This window comes from Conger conger, chromosome 1 (assembly GCF_963514075.1).
Source record: "Conger conger chromosome 1, fConCon1.1, whole genome shotgun sequence".
Classification (NCBI taxonomy): domain Eukaryota; kingdom Metazoa; phylum Chordata; class Actinopteri; order Anguilliformes; family Congridae; genus Conger; species Conger conger.
The window spans coordinates 95,630,851-95,655,051 of record NC_083760.1 but is presented as its reverse complement, the minus strand read 5'-3'; the positions used below and the strand labels follow the sequence as shown (position 1 = coordinate 95,655,051).

The 24,201-nt window shown below is 47.0% G+C and overlaps 1 protein-coding gene across 1 annotated transcript in view; it reads right to left on the bottom strand.

Moving 5' to 3' along the window:
* LOC133134104 (receptor-type tyrosine-protein phosphatase kappa-like) overlaps window positions 1-8,892 on the bottom strand; it is a 166,758-nt gene extending 157,866 nt beyond the window's left edge. Inside the window, exon 1 of the mRNA XM_061250528.1 lies at window positions 8,707-8,892. Within this exon, the coding sequence (XP_061106512.1) occupies window positions 8,707-8,779 (73 nt within the window). The 5' untranslated portion in view covers window positions 8,780-8,892. The remainder of the gene's footprint in view (window positions 1-8,706) is intronic.
* Window positions 8,893-24,201: the final 15,309 nt, after the last annotated feature.

The following is a 24,201-nucleotide window of genomic DNA, read 5'->3' as shown; positions in this document are numbered from 1 at the left end:
GGTTTGAGTATCTCAGAAACTGCTGATCTCCTGGGATTTTCACACGCACTAGTCTCTAGAGTTTGTAGCAGTGTATGTATGCGTGTGTGTACGTATACATTGTGTGTGTGTATGTATGTATGCATGTATGTGTGTGTGTCTGTGTGAGAGTGTGTGTGTGTGCATGTGTATGTATGTATGTGTGTGCGTGTGTGTGTGTGTGTGTATGTGTATGTGTGCGTGTGTGTGTGTGTGTGTGTGTGTATGTGTGCGTGTGTCTGCATGAGTGAGTGTGGGTGTGTGTGCATGTGTTTGTGTGTATGTGTTAGTATATGTGTGAGTGTGTGTGTGTGTATGTGTATGTGTTAGTATATGTGTGAGTGTGTGTGTGTGTGTTAGTGAGTGTGTGAGTGTGTGTGTGTGTGTGAGTGAGTGTGGGTGTGTGTGCATGTGTTTGTGTGTATGTGTATGTGTTAGTATATGTGTGAGTGTGTTTGTGTTTGTGTGTGTTAGTGAGTGTGTGAGTGTGTGTGTGTGAGTGTGTGTGTGTGAGTGAGTGTGTGTGTGTGTGTGTGTGTGAGTGTGTGTGTGTGTGTGTGTGTGTGAGTGTGTGTGTGTGTGTGTGTGAGTGTGTGTGTGTGTGTGTGTGTGAGTGTGTGTGTGTGTGTGAGTGTGTTAGTGAGTGTGTGAGTGTGTGTGTGTGTTAGTGAGTGTGTGTGTGTGTGTGTGTGTGTGTGAGTGTGTGTGTGTGTGTTAGTATATGTGTGTGTGTGTGTGTGTATGTGTATGTGTTAGTATATGTGTGAGTGTGTGTGTGTGTGTTAGTGAGTGTGTGAGTGTGTGTGTGGAGCAGTGCTGCCTGCTTTAAAGGGGTTTTCTTGTTGTGGTTCCAGGGCTGACGCTGTAGACTTCAAACCTTTTTAAAATCATCTCTCAAAACTGTCAAAAAAATAACCGCCATCAATAAAGGGTGCAGAAATAATCAGCGGCACGTAATAACGGTGTTTTATGTGGGCTGTTTATGAAACGTGCAGGAGGGCGGGCCTGTCTGTGTTGGAGCGGAATCCGTGTTAATCAGACAGCTGTCCCCACAGGCCACCCTATATTATCCATAATTACAGCCAATCACAGCGATTTGCTTCTCATCAGCGTTAACCTGCCACATTACACCCAGCCAATCAAAGCGCTCTGCTGCTCATCAGAGTTAATCTGTCACATTACGCCCAGCCAATCACAGAGCTCTGCTGCTCATCAGCGTTAATCTGTCACAAATACGTCCAGCCAATCACAGTGCTCTGCTGCTCACCGGCGTTAACCTGCCACATTACACCCAGCCAATCACAGCGCTCTGCTGCTCATCAGTGTTAATCTGCCACATTACGCCCAGCCAATCACAGAGCTCTGCTGCTCACCGGCGTTAACGTGCTGCACTACGCCCAGCCAATCACAGCGCTCTGCTGCTCACCGGCATTAACGTACTGCACTACGCCCAGTCAATCACAGAGGGGGGAGAGCGCGTCTGTGACACACACAGGCTTAACTCTGAAGCTGCCTTTACTCCGACTATCTCTACGCCGCGGGGAACGCACAGCTGACAACTTCAAATTAATCTAGTGGGCCAGCAACAGCACTGAGAACAAACGGAGAGGGAGAGAGAGGGAGAGGGGGAGGGGGAGGGGGAGGGGGAGGGAGGGAGAGGGGGAGGGGGGAGGGAGAGAGAGGGGGAGAGAGAGGGAGAGATCCCCTGATGCCCCACTAACATATTCTCCCTAACCCACTCACTATAACCCACTCCCACTAACCCACCCATTATAACCCACTCTCCCTAACCCACCCACTATAACCCACTCTCCATAACCCACCCACTATAACCCACTCCCACTGTAACCCTCTCTCACTAACCCACCCACTATAACTCACTCCCACGAACCCACCCACTATAACCCACTCTCCATAACCCACCCACTACAACCCACTCCCACTAACCCTCCCACTATAACCCACTCTCCCTAACCCACCCACTATAACCCACTCTCCATAACCCACCCACTACAACCCACTCCCACTAACCCTCCCACTATAACCCACTCTCCCTAACCCACCCACTATAACCCACTCCCACTAACCCTCCCACTATAACCCACTCCCACTAACCCTCCCACTATAACCCACTCTCCATAACCCACCCACTACAACCCACCCACTATAACCCACTCTCCCAAACACTCCCACTATAACCCACTCCCACTAACCCTCCCACTATAACCCACCCACTATAACCCACTCTCCCAAACACTCCCACTATAACCCACTCCCACTAACCCTCCCACTGTAACCCACTCCCACTAACCCTCCCACTATAACCCACTCTCCATAACCCACCCACTACAACCCACCCACTATAACCCACTCTCCCAAACACTCCCACTATAACCCACTCCCACTAACCCTCCCACTGTAACCCACTCCCACTATAACCCACTCTCACTAACCCTCCCACTATAACCCACTCTCACTAACCCACTCTCCCTGCCACTGGGATTAACAGTCGGATGCTCTCCCTGTCGCTCTGTGGTGCTCATCACTGCCATTCCCATGCAGATGAGTTTCTTTCAGCTCATATTAAGAGTCTTCCACCAGCGAGAGCTCTGGAGGGCTTAGGCAAATTCACACACAAATAAATATCTCCGTGGCACACTGTCAGTGGGAACAAATAATAATAGTAATAAATATGATGGATATGGAGCAGCGCTATAGCGGTGTGGACTGGGCCCATTCAGGCTTCCTCTACTGCTGATGGATCCACATTCATCATCATATCAGACAGCCTGCAATGTCTCTCCCCCTGTTCCCTCTCTCTCTCCCTCTCTCTTCCTCCCCAATACCTCTATCCCTCTCTCTCCCTGTTCCCTCTCTCTCTTCCTCCCCAATACCTCTCGCTCTCTCTCTCTCTCTCGCTCTCTCTCCCTCCCACTCTCTCTCCCACTCTCTCTCCCTCCTGTTTCCTCTCTCTCTCCCTCCCCAATACCTCTCTCCCTCCCACTCTCTCTCCCACTCTCTCTCCCTCCTGTTTCCTCTCTCTCTCCCTCCCCAATACCTCTCTCGCTCTCTCTCACCCTCTCTCCCAATACCTCTCTCTGTCCCTCTTACCCTCTCTCCCTCCCCAATACCTCTCTCCCTCTCTCTCTCCGTCCCTCTCTCCCACTCTCTCTCTTCCCCCCGATACCTCTCTCCCTCTCTCTCCCTGTTCCCTCTCTCGCTTCCTCCCCAATACCTCTCTCGCTCTCTCTCTCTCTCTCCCTCGCTCTCTCTCTCCCACTCTCTCTTCCTCCCCAATACCTCTCTCTCTCTCCCGTTTCCTCTCTCTCTCCCTTCCCAATACCTCTCTCCGTCCCTCTCTCCCTCTCTCCCAATACCTCTCTCTGTCCCTCTCACCCTCTCTTCCTCCCCAATACCTCTCTCTCTCTCTCTCTCTCTCACCCTCCCTCTCTCTCTCCCTCCCCCAATCTCTCCCCCAATACCTCTCTCTCCCTCCCTCAAATCTCTCACTCTCTCCCCCCACTCCAGACTCAGGACACAGAGCAGGTAATCTGCATCATGGCTGCGGCACTTGATTAACCCTCCTGTTGTCGACAGGGTCAGAAATCAGTCTGTCCCGCAGAGACAGGTTTTTCATCAAGAAATTTGATTACTTTTCCTGGAGTGACCCTACTATTAGAAAACGTTAAACACCTTTTTTATATTTTTGTAAAAGTGGTACAGCTTCAGGGTTGAAAGATTGTCTAACGAGTCTTTTTAAACCCTGCAGTTATGAAATCAGAAGCCACAGTTAATAATCATAATCAAAGTTAAGTGGCACACAGCACTTTATTAGGTATTTATAAAACATATTTTTTATTTTGCTGCTGTAGCCTATCCACTGAGAGTTATGATGTGTTGTGTGTTCAGAGATGCTCTTCTGCATAACTCTGTTGTAATGTGTGGTTATTTGAGTTACTGTCACCTTCCTGTCAGCTTTGACCAGTCTGGCCCTTCTCCTCTGACGTCTCTCATTGGAGGTTTTTTGTTTTTCGCACCTTTCTCTGCAAACTCTAGACCCTGTTCTGCGTGAAAACAGTGTGAAATCAGCAGTTGATGAGATACTCAAACCACTCTGTCTAGCCCCAACAATTATTCCACGGTCAAAGAACATTCACAGATTTACTTATGAATGATAAATATTGATTTAGGATCAAATTCAGTGAAGAGGCTTCATCACGGGAAGGGTGTGTCATTTGTGCTATGAGAGGGTAAACATCATCCACTCACACATCATCCACCCACAGCCTCTCAGCACTAATGCAGTAAACATCATCCACTCACACATCATCCACCCACACATCATCCATCCACACATCATCCACCCACACATCATCCACCCACAGCCTCTCAGCACTAATGCAGTAAACATCATCCACCCACACATCATCCACCCACAACCTCTCAGCATTAATGCAGTAAACATCATCCACTCACACATCATCCACTCACACATCATCCACCCACACATCATCCACCCACACATCATCCACCCACAGCCTCTCAGCACTAATGGAGTAAACATCATCCACTCACACATCATCCACCCACACATCATCCATCCACACATCATCCATCCACACATCATCCACCCACAGCCTCTCAGCACTAATGCAGTAAACATCATCCACCCACACAACATCCACCCACACATCATCCATCCACACATCATCCATCCACACATCATCCACCCACAGCCTCTCAGCACTAATGCAGTAAACATCATCCACCCACACAACATCCATCCACACATCATCCACTCACACATCATCCACCCACAGCCTCTCAGCACTAATGCAGTAAACATCATCCACTCACACATCATCCACCCACACATCATCCACCCACACAACATCCATCCACCCACAGCCTCCCAGCACTAATGCAGTAAACATCATCCACCCACACATCATCCACCCACAGCCTCTCAGCACTAATGCAGTAAACATCATCCACTCATAACCGCCATAGCCCAAATTTAAAAAACCTGCGACACAATGTTAACACACCACAAACACGCTTCCGTGAACACTTCTGTGTTTCAACTCTTTTACAAGAGCACAGAGACTGTCTGAGCCCAAACTGTGACCTCAATTCAGAACTGCAGCCAGATCAATACTGCACAAGAGAAGTGTCTGAGACCAGCTCAGCACAGTGAGATTCAGCACTATGGATTCAGCACAGGGTGGATTCAGCACAGTGAGATTCAGCACAGTGAGATTCAGCACAGTGAGAAACAACACAGTGAGATTCAGCACAGTGTGGATTCAGCACAGTGTGGATTCAGCACAGTGAGATTCAGCACAGTGTGGATTCAGCACAGTGAGATTCAGCACAGTGTGGATTCAGCACAGTGAGATTCAGCACAGTGCGGATTCAGCACAGTGTGAATTCAGCACAGTGAGATACACTGGAATACATAATCACGATAATTATTGTTACTTTTTTTTTTTTTTTTACTTTATTTATATAGCACCCTTCAAACAACATATTTTAGTCCAAAGTCAAAACATAAAAGAGATGCAAAAATGATAGTTTCAAAACACAAAAAAAAAACACAAATCTAACGAAATAAAAAGGGTGAATACTTAAGAGTCCAATTAACATACTAAAAATATCATCAATAAATAAAAGCAGGTTTAAATATTCAACTGGCTTTTGAAACTAGGTAGCTTGGAGCCCCTCTGATCTGTAGAATGAAGCTGTCCCAGAGACAGGGAACGGGGAAAAGTGGAAGTGAATCTGACAGCCAGAATCAGAACCAGAATCAGACAGCCAGAATCAGAACCAGAATCAGACAGCCAGAATCAGAACCAGAATCAGACAGCCAGAATCAGAATCAGACAGCCAGAATCAGAACCAGAATCAGCCATACAGAGGAATCATAGTGAATCAGAATCAGAATCAGACTCGGCCATAGAGAGGACTCATAGTGAAAGTGAATCAGACCCCCCCCCCCCCCCCCCCTCCTCCCCAAACGCGCACGCACACGCACACGCACATGCACACACACACACCTCCTAATTCTGGAAATTAGGAAAGGGACATTCTGGAAAGTACATTCCAGCAAAACTCTTGGCTTGAGTTTTCGCTGAAAAATCACACTCACACTGGACTTAATCCCAGTAAAATACCAATAATATAACACCATTTTATTTCAGTGTGAACACAACCAATGTGGCTGCAGGAGTTCCGCCATTTTGGAGACCCTTGTCAGTGAAGTGCTAAAATTTAATTTTCAGCGCTTCCTGAACCAAGGTGTTCTATGATATAGTAAATGTGGTTTTGTTTTAAGTGAATGTCTTTTTCACAATACTGTGACTTCATTTTCAGTAGCTGCTATTTTCTGGCGTGAAAGGGGTTTAGTTCACATTAAACCAATGGCAGCCAATTGCTGGGGAAATGCTGGTATACTGTAGGGAGCAGGTGAGAGCGCTGTCCATGTCAACCAGATGCATTTGAAAAGGAGCGCCACACTGTCTGCGTGCGATGTAAACACGGAGCCACCAGATGTCAGAAAAATGTTAATTAATCCAAAACAGGAGGAGACTATAGCATCAGGCGGCAGGTCAGCTCATCAGGCATACTATTTGCAAAACAGCCAGATGTATCGGGAAAATAATACTTGGATTAGCACCACGATTTGCTTCGTAATTTCAGGACATTACTGATAAATGTAATATGATCTTCCAGTTCGTTTCCATAATAATGCACGCACAATTGCACCATTTGCAATCAATCTTCAGAATGTGTAATTTCCAGTTTGTCATTGCGTGTTTTTATTACTCTAATGTAATTAATCCACGGCTAAGACGTTCCTGATGAATTAGTCAGTAATTACCTCGACAGCTGTACTTCATAAGTCGTTTTTTTTCAGCGTTATATTAAAATCCACTGATGAAACCGCTCTTAGCTCATTGCCGACGCGCAGAAATGTGCCGTGCTTTCCAGATGATTACTTTACAGCGTACTGTCCATTTAATAACCACACCTGGCGCATCCTAAATATGTAAAACATCGATTTGTGTGTTTTAAAAACCTGCCTAATCACAGTTGTTGTTTTTTTCCCCCCCTAAACGCAGGGCCCTTGTTAGGCAACCATACCTCCTTGATGGCATAATTGCTATGCAAACAAGATTCAAGTTTTTTATTTATTTATTTATTTATTTTAAATACTGCATTAATTTAGAAACAATTTACCGCAGCAATGTTCCCACATATAAAAAAAAAAAAACACAGAAAGCGTGTTATTTCGTAAGATGGGTAATAAACTGAATGTCAAACGTCGCACCGCATCGGCAGCCAACATCAATCCGGTTTAACAAAGAGCGCCGCTCCATCTGCATCACACGGTACAGTTCCACACAAGCACCGTTTTTTTTACGACAAAAATAATTACGAACTTTCAACTAGTGACTGGTTCCCGACTGTCTTACAGCACACAATGGAGGCGCGCTCGGGGAATTGAACAAAAGCGGGACAAATCAGAGGATCATCCGTAATAACATCCGAAATGTAAACCACATTTTCAAAGAAAAGTTGAGTAGATAGCAATTTCACAATTGAAATACTAATTTAGGCCATTTAGATGCAACTGTCATTATAGCCCCTGTGTTTCAGAACACATTGTGAGTGTGTTGCATGCAAACCGAATGACCATAAATTGTGCTGAATCGGACAGTTTTTTTCAATTGTTTTATTATACTCAATAAAACAGGGGACCGTCTTTGACAAATCAGACCAGCATCAGTCCAGTTATATTTCCTCTTCAGCCGGCTGACCCACTCCCCCGGGGTCTAACGCGCGTCACTCCCAAAGCATCGAACTTTACCGGGAAATACTGCAAATTACCGTTAAAAGAACGTTATGATTAAGTTAAGGTTCTGACGTCTCTGATACTTTCGCTCTTCCGTCTCATTGTGTTGCAGGATGTGTGTGTGTGTGTGTGTGTGTGTGTGTGTGTGTGTGTGTGTGTGTGTGTGTGATATAAGAGCAATCCTGATGTACAGTACATAGACCTACGTGTGGACAAATCCGGATTGTCCATCTTGCTGCTACAACGGCAAGCCCTTTAGTCAATTGACTAACACACCACTACATCCCTGTCGCAGTTAGATTTCTTTGCGAAGTTTTTTTCATGCATAGTGACGGCGTTACCTTCACGGCGACACTTTTGCATGAAAGTTTTTAAATGAGCGCGGTGCTCATTTGGTGACACGTTCGCACAGTCGCGCGAACGAAAAGTAATTTCTAAGCACAGACGCAGACGTGCGTTTTAATGCACGCTACTGACAGCTGTTCAGTGCTCAGCGTTTCCCTGGTCAAAAGCACTCCCGCGTACCCTAAAAAAACAACCCATTAGTCAGAATCCGCGCACGCTTCCGAAAACAGTCAAAGAATGTTGAATAGATGCCCTTATCCTCAGGACTTACCAAATATACTTGATATCGCACACAATTTACCATCATCTCAACCTCGGAACAAGTAGTAGAACTAGACAGAGATTCAGTCCAAAACGAGAAGCACCCCTCGCGACGGCTGCATTAAACTTTAAAGGCGAACACCAGCACGGGGACGCATTAACTTTTCCCGGGGTCCGCAACAAACAGGTGAGGTAGGCTACATTTTGATAGAAAAATTCTAACTTACCAGCCGTGACCTGGGATTCAACACAGAGGACGGTAGAGAACAGCAGGACACAGCTGAAGAAGATTGTATCCATGTCTTTTTGCCGAGTTTTCAGTGCTTTTTTAACTCTGTTTGCGAAGTCTCGGTTTATCCCCGTCTGTCCCCGCGCTCCATTCTCACGGGTTTGCGCTCTCCGCGACTCCGCTTCCCCGCGAGCGGAGAGGCTGTGCGTGACGTCACCATCCCCTCACTCAGAGCGCCGCGGCAGAGAACCCAAGCGCCCTCTGCCGGCGGCCGGGGTTATAGCAGGACTTCTGGAAATTAAACGATGCGGGTTAAGGGGACTGCGTTTGAGTTTTACAATTATTATTTTCGAAACAGCGAATCTGTGGTTATAAATGGCAGGAGAGCCACGTTTTTGGTGTTCTAAGTGCAACACGCGAGCTGTTAAAGTGCTTTAACAAGGGTGAGCCATCAGGTTGCCGTGCAAATTGGTTGTACCGATCACTTCATTCCAGAAGTCCTGGGTTGCATAAGCACTGTCCGACTGAAGGCAGTGCTGATTGTTTGTATTTTAAAGTGACTATCTACTGAAAATAGAGACGGTTAGAAAAACGAAATGACCTAGGCACTGAACTAACGTCTCATGAGACAGAACTAAACAGCGCACGATGCAGATTGTATATTTTGTTCTATACTGTGATACTGTGATGTCTTTGTTTTGGTTAAAAAAAGAAAGAAAAAAAAGCCAGTCACATGCGGGCCGACCACTTGAAAATACGCGACTGTGTGTTCACAATGTCTCTCATTCCTGTGTCCAATTAAACAAAACTTCACCCGCGATTCATTTCTAATTACAATAATTGTCAAGTTCATACAGAGGATATAGCTGAATAATAAATGACAATAACTTCATATAATAGTTTATTATTCACCTCAACTGGAAATGGGTTTCTGCTGTAGTTTGGGGAAGAACGTGGGGGTTTTTTTCCAAGTGAAATCGAACAAAATTAATATTTTATGAGGCATGAAAACTCGGTGGACTAATGCAAAATGAAAAGAAAAAACACTTCTAGAGCTCCTACTTATTAAAGAAAATCAAAGATCAGCATTTGAGTGATTTGTTTATTTATTTATGAATTAACTTTGAAAACCGAAATGAGGAACTCCGTCATTTCTCTCCGTCTGAAGTCAAAGTGTCCTGAACCCGAGTCTGTTTCCTTTGACGACGGAAGGTGTTAAAGATTGGGGGAATGACATGATTGCATTTGATGTGGGCATGTAATTACATGCCGTGGAAGTCTGGCTGTCAGAACCTTATCAGAAGGCGCAGCTCCACCGGCGGACCGCGGAGGCGCGCATTGGAGTTGCGCGCAGCGGTATCATGTAAACATTTTAAATCAAAGGCCCTGTCAAACGTAGCGTTGAACGGAACGGACTGGGAGCCCTCGGACGGTGCCAAAACAGGCAAAATGTTTGAACAGTATATAATCAGCAGTTGCCTTGCAACATCTACCAAATAACCACGATACACTGACTCTCTCATCAATTCACAGAGGCATCGGCGAAGCTGACAGAACAATACGGGATTGAAGCGGGGGATGATAGCGGAAGACAGTAAGAAATAGCGGAGTGAATGTGTTATACTAGCTAAAGGCCCGGAGGCTGGCAGTTGCTCCTTATTATTGAGAAAAGAAAAAGGAGGGGGGGTACAAACAAGCCGATGAAACAGCGGCTTTGATCACAGCGCTAGGTGTGCACGAGAGAGAGCCGAGGGGGAGGCAGGCGTATTAAAACAGCCTCTTCACCTGTCGTTTTAGGAGGGGGGGGCACTCAGCTCATTCGCCGCTCTGTCTATAAGGATTTAGCAAACAAGCACACTTTCCGATCCGCCAGTTTGATTCATAGTGTGCAGTTACTAACATATTTGCCATATTTGCAGGTTACTAAAAGGATATATTTTAGTGTTCACCACGCATCTCAGGTCTGGTCTAGACATCACATACGAAAAGAGGCCTGTTTTTGAAATCTCACTGGACCATATTAATATTAATCTTACACAAACATCATCTGTAGACCCAAAATCTAAACGAAATATACTCTGGGAATTATTTCAGCATATCTGCCAGGGCAAAAAATGAATGATTTTTAAACAGAGTTGGATCTTGGACTGTTACACTACAGGCAGGTACTGACAGAACACACCTGTCTAAGATACAGAACACACTGTTAACAGGGCACTGGAAACTGACCTACATGGCCAGTCATATGTTTATCATAATGTACTGAATACGATAGGCAATTGTTCATAGTTAGTGTGCTAAAATGCAGTCCATCTTATTAGTAAACCCCCTTCATTTCATGTGCTTTTGGAGAAATGAGCACAAATCTCAGGAGTCTGAGGCAGCTGAGATTATAGATTTTTGGTGGAATTCTCTATTAGTCTGAGGCAGTGATTATTCTCTCTGTCTCCTGAATCACATGCAGCATGGCTGCTATATCTCAAAGCTGCACTTAACATGTGTGTACGGATATTTAACACATATGTAAGACTATTTAACATGTGTGTACAAGATTTAACATGTGTAAGAGTATTTAACATGTTTGCAAGAGTATTTAACGTGTGCAAGAACATTTAACACATATGTAAGACTACTTAACACATGTAAGAAGATTTAATGTGTGTAAGAACATTTAACACATATGTAAGACTATTTAACATATGTAAGAACATTTAACCTGTGTGTAAGAACATTTAACATGTAAGAATATTTAACACGTGTAAGAACAAAAGCACAGGAGTAGGAATGACACATCTTACTGTCATACAGTGTTGCAGAGATAAGTCAATTAACTGATCTCTGCACAAAATGTATTGTGCATTTTAGACGAAAATGACTCTGCAATAAACCTTTCCACAATACAGAGACTACTGAAGTGCAGAAGATTTTATGTAGTGTGTTTGTGTAACACAGTAATAATATTTTATGTGGTGAGTTTTGTGCTACTAAGTAATAACATTTTATGTAGTTTGTTTGCGTCAGTCATTAAAATATTTTATGTGCTGTGTTTGCGTTACTCGTTAATAATATTTTATTTGGTGTGTTTGTGTAAGTAATACAATTATATGTGGTGTGTTTGTGTTACTCAGTAATAATATTTTTCATTCTTGGTTTGTGTTAGTAATAATATTTTACATGCTGTGTTTTCGTAAGTCAGTAGTAATATTTTATGCGATGTGTTTGTGTTAGTCAGTAATAATATTTTACGAGGTGTGTTTGTGTTAGTCAGTAATAATATTTTACGAGGTGTGTTTGTGTTAGTCAGGAATAATATTTTATGAGGTGTGTTTGTGTTAGTCAGTAATAATATTTTACGAGGTGTGTTTGTGTTAGTCAGTAATAATATTTTACGAGGTGTGTTTGTGTTAGTCAGTAATAATATTTTACGAGGTGTGTTTGTGTTAGTAATAATATTTTACGAGGTTGTTTGTGTGTTTGTGTTAATAAATAAATGTTTTATGTGTCGGCTGTGGTGCAGGCACAGAGGACCCTGGTGGGTAAATTGGCTGCTGTTGCTGAATGGTCAAAACCATCCATTTTCATTTCTGTAATACTAGTGTCTCTCTCTCTCAATAATATAATGATCCCAACAAAAGTAAAAAAGTACAAAGGAAACCGTAAATGAACTATTTTTGCTTTCTTAATTCATGCTGGAATGATTGCACACTTTCGCCAGCCCTTAACATGACATTTTTAAATCATTTTTCATTTTCATCATAACACACACAAAGACACAACACTGCCTGACCGTCTGCTTTTGATCAGTCTCAGATGTCTCTCTCTTTCGTTTTCTTTATCTCTCCACCGCTTTCTCTCTTTATCTCGGTCCCTCGTTCTTTCAGAGGGAAGGGTCCCAGCTTGACCTGCGCGTTTCTGCACAGACGGTTGTGTTGGTCGGTCGCTGGAGTACAGAAGAACAATGCTCGTCCATCACAGGATCAAGGTGCAGCTTCCGTCACAGAGCGTAGAACCTCCACACATAAACACCCGATTAAAACCTACACACATGAACACCCTATACCACCCTACACACACACATAAACACCCTATACCACCCTACACACATAAACACCCTATACCACCCGACACACATAAACACCCGATTAAAACCTACACACATGAACACCTGATTAAAACCTACACACATAAACACCCGATTAAAACCTACACACATGAACACCCTATCCACCCTACACACATAAACACCCTATACCACCCGACACACATAAACACCCTATACACCCGACACACATAAACACCCTATCCACCCGACACACATAAACACCCTATACCACCCGACACACATAAACACCCTATACCACCCGACACACATAAACACCCTATACCACCCGACACACATAAACACCCTATACCACCCGACACACATAAACACCCTATCCACCCGACACACATAAACACCCTATACCACCCTACACACATAAACACCCTATACCACCCGACACACATAAACACCCTATACCACCCGACACACATAAACACCCTATCCACCCGACACACATAAACACCCTATACCACCCGACACACATAAACACCCTATACCACCCTACACACATAAACACCCTATACCACCCTACACACATAAACACCCTATACCACCCGACACACATAAACACCCTATCCACCCGACACACATAAACACCCTATACCACCCTACACACATAAACACCCTATACCACCCGACACACATAAACACCCTATACCACCCGACACACATAAACACCCTATCCACCCGACACACATAAACACCCTATACCACCCGACACACATAAACACCCTATACCACCCTACACACATAAATACCCTATACCACCCTACACACATAAACACCCTATACCACCCTACACACATAAACACCCTATACCACCCGACACACATAAACACCCTATCCACCCGACACACATAAACACCCTATACCACCCGACACACATAAACACCCTATCCACCCGACACACATAAACACCCTATACCACCCGACACACATAAACACCCTATACCACCCTACACACATAAACACCCTATACCACCCTACACACATAAACACCCTATACCACCCTTCTTCTTTCGTATATCGTCAGATGGCCAACTCAGTGTCATGCAGCCACGCCCTCGTCTCCGGTCCTAAGTCGAAAAGGCCAGCTTCTGAGGGTGGGCTGTATAGGGGGCAGCCGGTGATTATGTGCTCGGCAGTCTGTTCAGGCTCGCCGCACTCACATGCCGCACTGTCCGATAGGCCCCACTTCTTCAGAGATGACTTGAAGCGTCCGACGCCAGAGCGCAGACGGTTCAGTGAGGTCCATAGACGGCGTGGCATGTCTTCTCCTTTTACACCGCCTCCTGGGTCCCGGATGTATCGTTGAATGCGGGAGGGCCCAGCCGTCTCCCACGTCTGTTTCCAGGATGCTGCCAGCCAGGCGTCTCTGGACAAGTCCTCAGGGATAGACTGTAGCATCTCTTATGCTGCCTTGTTGTAGGGATGGCGAGACTTAAGCCTGCATGGTGGTGCCGGTGTTGTTTTGTGTAGGATGTGCTAGTCGTGCTTCTGGGCTTTTCTTGCCAGGGCGAGGGTAGCCGCATCCCGTCGGAGACTGGCTGGGGCGATTCCAGCTAGGACTGGCAGGTAGGACACAGGGGTGGGTTTCAGACAACCAGTAACTATACGGAGGGCGCTGTTGATGACCGTATCTACCTTGTTCACATGTGGACTTCTGCTCCAGGCTGGGGCACAGTATTCTGCTACGGGTAAGACCAGGGCTTGCGTGGATATGCGTAGGGTCTGGGGGGGAAGTCGAACCCGCCAGGCGGCGGATGAGCGAGACCCTTGCTGTTGTCTTGGCCTTCACTTCATCCAGGTGTTGCTTGTAGGACAGTGTCCGGTCCAAGCATACGCCGAGGTACTTGGGGGCTTGCTGGAACTCCAGGCGGTTGTTGCCAACATGCACGTCCAGTTCCCTTCTTGCTTCCCGATTGTTAAGGTGGTAAGCTGCAGACACTGTCTTGCCCATGCTGAGCTGAAGGTGCCACTTCTGGAGGTAGTTTGCCAGGATGCCCATGTCTCGGTTGAGGCCATCTTCCATCGCCTTCCATGTTGGGCGTCGAAGCATGATGGCCAAGTCGTCCGCATAGCCATACTTGGTCGATGTTGTATCTGGCAGGTCGTGAATGTATATGTTGAACAACATTGGTGAGAGGACGGAGCCTTGCGGGACACCGTTCTTCAACTTTCTGAGCCTGCTGGTCTGACCATCGCTGGTCTGTAGGATGAAGCTACGGTTCGATAGCATCTCCATAATGAACCTCACCATGTGCCGGTCCGGGATTGTCCTCAACAGTTTCAGATGTAGTCCACGGTGCCACACGGTGTCATAGGCGGCTGTCAGGTCCAGGAATACTACTCCAGCTTTTTCGTTATCCTGAAAGCTGTCCTCGATGTCCTGAGTGAGTAGCGTTACCTGATCCACTGTTGACCTGCCTCGGCGGAAGCCGGCTTGTTCCGGTGGGAGTTGTGGGTCCACCACTGGCTCGATGCGGCTGTGAATCAGCCTCTCCAGGATCTTATATGGGACACAGAGCAGAGAGATGGGCCTGTAGGACTTCGGGTCTTCGGCCGGTTTGTTCGGCTTTGGCAAGGCTATGACGGAAGCACGGCGCCAGGTCTTTGAGAGCTTGGACCTCCGGAAGCATGATGAGAAGAACGAGCATAGCCAGTAAGATGTTCTTTCACTTTGGTGTATGACAAACTCTGGGTGGATATTGTCTCGCCCTGATAACTTGCCCGGCTTCAGTTTGTTGATTGCTGCACTTAGTTCGGCTACTGTGAAGTCTCCTGAGAGGTTAGCATCGACGCTGGCTGCCCTGGAGAGAGAGACGATACCTCACACAAGGTCAATCGTGTGACGTTTCTGTCAGCATCAGGGAAGCGACCATTTTTCAGGAGCTGGGAAGCAATGGCATCTGCTGTCACTGGACACCTGCGGGGGGTTGTTTTTCTCCCTGAGAGCAGGTTGATGGTCTGCCACGCCTTCCGGCTAGAGTGGGTGAAGTCGATAGCTTCCACTACTTCAGTCCACCTGGCCCTTCGGGTGTCGTCCAGCTTCTGCAGTAGGGTTGTTGCTGTTGCGTCCATTTCTTCCCTGGAGCTTGCCTGCTGGTGTTGGCGCAGCAGGCAGCTGCACTCCTCATCCCAGCCCGGGATGTAGTTCTTATTGTAGCCACGTGGGATGTTGTGCTTTGCTGCCCTGAGGAGGACTTCACAGTAGGCGGCGTATGCAGCATCCACATCAGCTGATTCTGGGTCCAGGAGACCAGCAGTTCTTCTTTCCGTTTCCGCCATAAACTGCCGCCAGTTCGCCTTCCTGAAGTTCCATCTCCTGACCGGTTTGCCAGCTACCGGCTGTACCAGTGATGGTACTTTGATGATGGATGGCCGGTGGTGTGAACGAGGGAATCTGTCCAAGACACGTCTCTCCGGTTTCAGGTTGTTACTGCGGCATACGGCAAAGGCCAGGTCTGGGTTGGTGTGAGAATTCCAGCGTGCAGAAAAGAAGCTTGGGGGCTCCTTTGGGTCGAAGAGCAGCAGTGCCTCAGCGTTAGAAGCCCACTCACTCAGCGCTTCACCATCCTGTGATGTGTGGTTGTAACCCCAATCTGTATGTTGGCAATTGAAGTCACCTGCATAGATGGCGGGAGGAGTCACAGATGGTAGTGATGATACAGTCAGCACAGTTGGTGGGGGCTTGTATACATTCACAACAGATGTTTCTTGGATTTTGGTGACCAGCCACTCAATGTTGCAGCCGGGTGGAGATTGACTGGTGGCTGACCAGCTCAATCCTTCCCGGACAAAGGTTGCCATTCCATGCTTCCTGCTGTGGATGGATCCGGTGAGGAAGAACCCAGGCAGTTTGAGGTTGTCGTCAGAAACCCAGTGTGTCTCTTCCAGGAGAACAGCTGCCACTTTGTTGGAGTCGGCGAGATGCCTGATGACTTCGAGTTTGGCGATGGTAAGGCCCTCGACGTTGAGTTGGAGCACCGACAGACCTTGGTTTTCGACGGTGGGGGTGTCCGCCTGTCCTGGCGAGGACGTTCTCTGCCTTGGTCTTGACCTCGGCTTGTACCTTGGTCCGCCAGCTCGACGATTCTTTGGCGACATTAGTTTCATGAGTTGGTCTCACACCATTTCTCACTACTCACAGGAGAGGCCGCATGGGGGAGAAGAGGTTGTCTTCTCCCCCATCCTATACCACCCGACACACATAAACACCCTATCCACCCGACAGACATAAACACCCTATACCACCCGACACACATAAACACCCTATACCACCCGACACACATAAACACCCGATTAAAACCTACACACATGAACACCCGATTAAAACCTACACACATGAACACCCTATCCACCCTACACACATAAACACCCTATACCACCCGACACACATAAACACCCTATACCACCCGACACACATAAACACCCTATACCATCCAACACACCTAAACACCCTATACCACCCGACACACATAAACATCCGATTAAAACCTACACACATGAACACCCTATAACACCCTACACACATAAACACCCTATACCACCCGACACACATAAACACCCTATACCACCCGACACACATAAACACCCTATACCACCCTACACACATAAACACCCTATCCACCCGACACACATAAACACCCTATCCACCTGACACACATAAACACCCTATACCACCCTACACACATAAACACCCTATTAGAACCCCCACACATAAACACCCAATACCACCCTACACACATGAACACCCTATTAAAACCTCCACACATAAACACCCTATTAAAATCTACACATAAACACCTTATAGAACCCTCCACACATAAACACCCTATTAAAACCTGCACACATACCCTATTAAAACCTACACACATAAACACCCTATAGAACCCTACACGCATGTACACCCTATAGAACCCTACACGCATGTACACCCTATAGAACCCTACACGCATGTACACCCGTGTTAGCGCAGCCCCACGTTAGCACAGTCCCATGTTAGCATAGCCCCTCATAAGCGCAGCCCCGTGTTAGCACAGCCCCACGTTAGCGTAGTCTGTCTGAAGAGATGAGACTTTAGCTGCTTTTTTACATTTTCCACAGACGCCACAGCTCTTAAGTCCGGTGGAAGAGAATTCCACAATTTAGGTGCCACCGATTCGAAGGCTCGGTCACCTTTAGTTTTGAGCCTAGTGCGAGGGACAACCAGTAAGCCTGAACTGAACACAAGAACCTTGAACTGGATCCTGAAATTGACAGGTAGCCAGTGTAAGGAGACCAAGATAGGAGTGATATGACATGACCTCCTGGACCTGGTCAGCAGCCTGGCAGCAGCATTTTGGACCAGTTGTAGGCGGTCCAGAGATGATTTACTGAGGCAGGTAAAAAGCGAGTTACAATAGTCTAGGCGTGATGAGATAAAAGCATGTATAATCATTTCCAGCTCAGACCTGAGTTCAGTAATGTTTCTAAGGTGTACGGGACAAAGACTTAATGTGCTTGTTAAGATGCACAGCCTGATCAAAGATAAAACCAAGATTTCTAAATTTTGAGGGCACATTTGACTTAAGAGACCCAATACAATTTACAACATTAGAAACAATATTATCAGCAGCAATGATGAGGACTTCAGTTTTATCTGCATTTAACTGAAGAAAGTTATTGGCCATCCAGTCCTTAATGGCAGACAAACAGTCATGCAGTACATTGAGTTTATCAATCCTGTCAGGTTTAAAAGAAAGATATAACTGAATGTCATCCGTGTAGCAATGGTAGGAAAATGGTTTGAATTTGCTACTAATGCTATACTAGGTATAGAAGCACATGACTGTAATGTAGTGCACACTGCTGCTTCAAAGTGTCCATTATGGTCAGTTATGGTCAGGGCAGCCCCATGTTAGCGCAGCCACTGTTAGTGTAGCCCCATGTTAGCGCAGCACCATGTTAGCGCAGCCACTGTGAGAGTACCGCCATGTTAGCGCAGCCACTGCGAGGGTAGCCCCGTGTTAGCGTAGCCCCATGTTAGCACCACCACTGTGAGCGTAGCCCCATGTTAGCACAGCCACTGTGAGGGTAGCCCCATGTTAGCACAGCACCATGTTAGCGCAGCCACTGTGAGAGTACCGCCATGTTAGCGCAGCCACTGTTAGTGTAGCCCCGTGTTAGCGCCGCCACTGTGAGCGTAGCCCCATGTTAGCACAGCCACTGTGAGTGTAGCCCCATGTTAGCGCAACCACTGTGAGCGCAGCCCCGTGTTAGCATAGCCCCGCGTTAGTGTAGCCCCATGTTAGCGCAGCCACTGTTAGCGCAGCCCCGCGTTAGCGTAGCCCCGCGTTAGCGCAGCCACTGTGAGCGTAGCCCCATGTTAGCGCAGCCCCACATTAGTGTAGCCCCGCGTTAGTGTAGCCTCATGTTAGCGCAGCCCCGCGTTAGCGCAGCCCCGTGTTAGCGCAACCACTGTGAGCGCAGCCCTGTGTTAGCATAGCCCCGCGTTAGTGTAGCCTCATGTTAGCGTAGCCCCGCGTTAGCATAGCCCCGCGTTAGCGCAGCCACTGTGAGCGTAGCCCCATGTTAGCGCAGCCCCACATTAGTGTAGCCCCGCGTTAGTGTAGCCCCATGTTAGTGTAGCCCCATGTTAGCGCAGCCCCACATTAGTGTAGCCCCGCGTTAGTGTAGCCCTGACCCATCCTGCCCTGCAGACTCCTGACCTCAGTTAGCTCTGCCATGCCCGGTCAGAGCCAGTCGCGTTTAATAACCGCGCTCTTTATCGGCCTGTCACAGGGACGTGTCTCTGGACGTGTCTCCGGGCCTCACCACAGCCCCTCCTGCACCAGAGCCTCGGCGTCCGACGCTGATGCATCACACCTTCTCCCAGCATCTGTCTGAAACGACAGCACGCCCGTTTGTGAATAATACAAGCTCGTTTAGCGACTTTAATCTTTAAATAGAGAAAATGAATGACAAAGGCCACGCATTCGTTCTATTAAGCACGCTGCCAATCACCCAAAATATCCTAAAAATAACACAAACGCAAATGTGACTCTTTAAGGCTTCATTACCTGTACCTGTATTTAAACCGCGTCGGTTTGTGTCAGATTTAAGTCTTTAAAATTCATGATGTGAATTGATCGTTATTATTCTGCTAGATATTTTTACTTTGCGTACATTTTCCCGTTTGTGTGGCGGAGCTGCGTTTGATACCACTCCTGTACGTCCCTCTTTAGCTCTGTTTTAACACCGTTACGGTGGGACACTGCGTCCGCCGCGCCCCGGTCCGTGCGTCAGGCGTCTGCTGTTTGTGTTTGTTCTGTAAAGCGCAGCTCTTTCAGCCTCATCGCTGTTTAAATATTTTGCTGCTTTTTTCATTCCGTTTCATTCTGCTTCATTCCTGCCATTTCATTCTCAGTTGCTCGGGAAACGGTGATCGATTATTCATGACCATATTTTCCATATTTATCGCATCAACGCCGTCCTTCCGCACCATTCGAGGCTCTGGCAGGGTTATTGCTGATGGAGATATTCTCCGCGCACAGCTGAGCTGTTACTCAGAATCTAACATCAGAGAATGTGCGCTCCAGCTGCGACTCGTTTCCTGAACGTGGCAGTAATGCTGATGTAATGTTGCCGAGACGCTGCGCTACGGCTACGATGCAGCTGAAATGTGTCACGTCGCAAAACCGAGTCTGAGTAACGCGCTAAACTTACAGCTTTGGCATTTATCAGAGGCCTTTTAATCCAAATGTACGACAGGGGCACTTAACGTGGCCTACCCAGCAGCTACAGCGATGCGTCTCAGCGCAAACCCACCCTACAGCTATAGCAGCGCACACCGCCTCTGCATCGTCTGACCCCAGATAGGACAGATCTCACTAAAGGGACACATCAGGTTACTAATTAAGTTTGATCGTGCCAAACTGCAATGCAAATTTGACTTTTGGAATTTTTTTTTTTTTTTTTTTTTTGAAAATGAGAAATATCCAATTAGCAATTAAATTGGATGCTTGGGGCTTCAGATCACATAAATTATGTAGCAGAAGAAATCAAGGGAGGAGAAATTCAAGGTTAAGGAGCAATTTAGTGAAATGGTGTCTAAGAGGGGAACTCTCTGCAGCTCTGCTAATGAGCTCTCTGTGCTGTGGAACTTGACTGGACCACATGTTTACCATTTACACTCAAACACACATGCACGAAACCATACACATCTCTAATCACAGCACTTTAATCATACTGCGCATTCACTATTGTTATTTTAATAAAGTATTATTACTCAAAACGCTGAATGTTGATGAAAAATACTAAAGCAATCATGTAGAGCACAGGTGTCAAACTCCAGTCCTGGAGGGCCGTAGTGCCTGCTGGTTTAACTCCAGTCCTGGAGGGCCGCAGTGTCTGCGGGTTTAACTGCAGTCCTGGAGGGCCGCAGTGTCTGCAGGTTTAACTCCAGTCCTGGAGGGCCGCAGTGTCTGCAGGTTTAACTCCAGTCCTGGAGGGCCGCAGTGTCTGCAGGTTTAACTCCAGTCCTGGAGGGCCGCAGTGTCTGCAGGTTTAACTGCAGTCCTGGAGGGCCGCAGTGTCTGCAGGTTTAACTCCAGTCCTGGAGGGCCGCAGTGTCTGCAGGTTTAACTCCAGTCCTGGAGGGCCACAGTGTCTGCGGGTTTAACTCCAGTCCTGGAGGGCCGTAGTGCCTGCAGGTTTAACTCCAGTCCTGGAGGGCCGCAGTGTCTGCAGGTTTAACTCCAGTCCTGGAGGGCCACAGTGTCTGCAGGTTTAACTCCAGTCCTGGAGGGTCGCAGTGTCTGCGGGTTTAACTCCAGTCCTGGAGGGCAGGTGTGTGTGCAGGTTTAACTGCAGTCCTGGAGGGCCGGTGTGTGTGCAGGTTTAACTCCAGTCCTGGAGGGCCACAGTGTCTGCAGGTTTAACTCCAGTCCTGGAGGGCCACAGTGTCTGCAGGTTTAACTCCAGTCCTGGAGGGCCGTAGTGCCTGCAGGTTTAACTCCAGTCCTGGAGGGCCGCAGTGTCTGCAGGTTTAACTCCAGTCCTGGAGGGTCGCAGTGTCTGCGGGTTTAACTCCAGTCCTGGAGGGCAGGTGTGTGTGCAGGTTTAACTCCAGTCCTGGAGGGCCGCAGTGTCTGCAGGTTTAACTCCAGTCCTGGAGGGCCGCAGTGTCTGCTGGTTTAACTCCAGTCCTGGAGGGCCGCAGTGTCTGCAGGTCTAACTCCAGTCCTGGAGGGCCGCAGTGTCTGCAGCTTTAACTCCAGTCCTGGAGGGCCGCAGTGTCTGCAGGTTTAACTCCAGTCCTGGAGGGCCGTAGTGTCTGCTGGTTTTTGGGGTGTTCTGGGTTCATTCAAGTCACTGATTGGTTAAAGTATCCAGACACCTTGTTCTCAAGGCCTTAATTGGCAGCTGATTGAAAGGAAACCACAAAAACCCACAGACACTGCAGCCCCCTGGGAATTCAGTTTGACACCCCTGATGTAGAGTGACATACGGCATTCTTATTGGACCAGGTGACTGTCAATCAACACCTCCAGGAACACAAATTACTGGAGGTGCAGCAGGTATAGTATAGAGCAGGGGTGTCCAATCTTATCAGTGTGGCCTGTAGCGTAGTGGTTAAGGTCCATGACTGGGACCCGCAAGGTCGGTGGTTCGATCCCCGGTGTAGCCACACTAAGATCCGCACAGCCATTGGACCCTTGAGCAAGGCCCTTAACCCTGCATTGCTCCAGGGGAGGATTGTCTCCTGCTTAATCTAATCAACTGTACGTCGCTCTGGATAAGAGCATCTGCCAAATGCCATTAATGTAATGTAATGTAATGTAATTATCCAGAAAGGGCCGGTGTGTGTGTGTGTGCAGGTTGTTGTTTTAGCACAGGACTAAGACGGCTGATTCTACTCATCAAGGTCTTGATTAAAGACCACAATTAGTTATTTGTATAATCAGGTGTGTTACAGCTGGGTTAAAACAAAATCCTGCACCCACGCCGGCCCTTTTAGGATAAGATTGGACACCACTGGTAAAGAGACTCAGTGTGCAGTATAGAAGATCAGTGTGTATATTATAGAGGATCAGCATGTGTAGTATAAAGGATCAGTGTGTATATTATAGAGCACAGGTGTCAAACTCCAGTCCTGGAGGGCCGTAGTGTGTTTGGGGTGTTCTGGGTTCATTCAAGTCATTGATTGGTTAAAGTATCCACACGCCTTAATTGGCGTGTGGATGCTCCTGATGAGCTGGTCGGCGTCTTGCATGGCAGTCAATCACCGTTGGTGTGTGAGTGTGTGAGTGTGTGAGTGTGTGAGTGTGTGAGTGTGTGAGTGTGGGTATGAATGGGTGAATGGGTGAATGAGAAGCATCAATTGTACAGCGCTTTGGATAAAGGTGCTATATAAATGCCAACCAAGATCAGTGTGTATATTATAGAGGATCAGTGTGTATAGTATAGATTATTAGTGTGAATAGTATAGAAGTATAGTAGGATGTGTGTTTAGAAAGGTTCTTTGTCAACAAGTTTGGCATATCTTAGCAGATCCAAAGATTACATTTCTCATGGAGAGAGTTAGCCATGCACTTTAAAACTTTGGCCAGTGCAGAAGGGGCAGAGTGAGTGTATATACATTTTGGCGAGGGTGTAGAACAGGTCACAGAACTGCCTTCCCCTGACAGAAACATTCCAGTTGGCCCCATTCCAACTCCACTGTTTCTAAGAGGAGGTTATTAGAGGATTCTGTAAAATCTCCGTCTTCCACACGATGCGCTTTGACAAACCCAGTTTGCTTATTGATTAAAATGTTGGCGAGTGCTTTGTGTTTCTGACAGTTCAATACTCTAACCAATTATGTCAGCTCTGTTTCTCCGCTAATTCCATTTGTGAAAATAATTGCCTGGGCTATGTAAATAACGTACTACAGAGCTACCCAGGCTCAGCTACTGGACTGGGTCATATTTCTCCCTTTCTTAAAGATCAGTCAGTTTGCTGTCTCGGTCTCTCATTCTCCTTCTCTGGTTTCTGTTTGCATTGAAATATTTTCCCCTTCACCACCAGATTGAATTCAATGCATTCATGATGCCAACAAATATTTTTATTCAACATTTCTTGATGGAAAGACTGACAGTATCTCCCTTATGATAAAAGCATGTGAATTTAACATTTTGTGAATTAAAATAATACTTTTTGCTGAAAAGCAAACCCACAGCAGGATGCTGCAGGGATGGGAGATGGACTGTGTTTGGTTTGCACTGAGCATAGCACTTTGCTTTCAGGCTTTAAGTCTCAACAGACCACACCATCCTCTTCCAGAAGGCCTCCGGTTCGGTCACATGGCTTCTGACTTTAACGCTGGCCTCTCTGAAACGTCTACCGTCTCGACCCTCTGCCGAAGGTTCA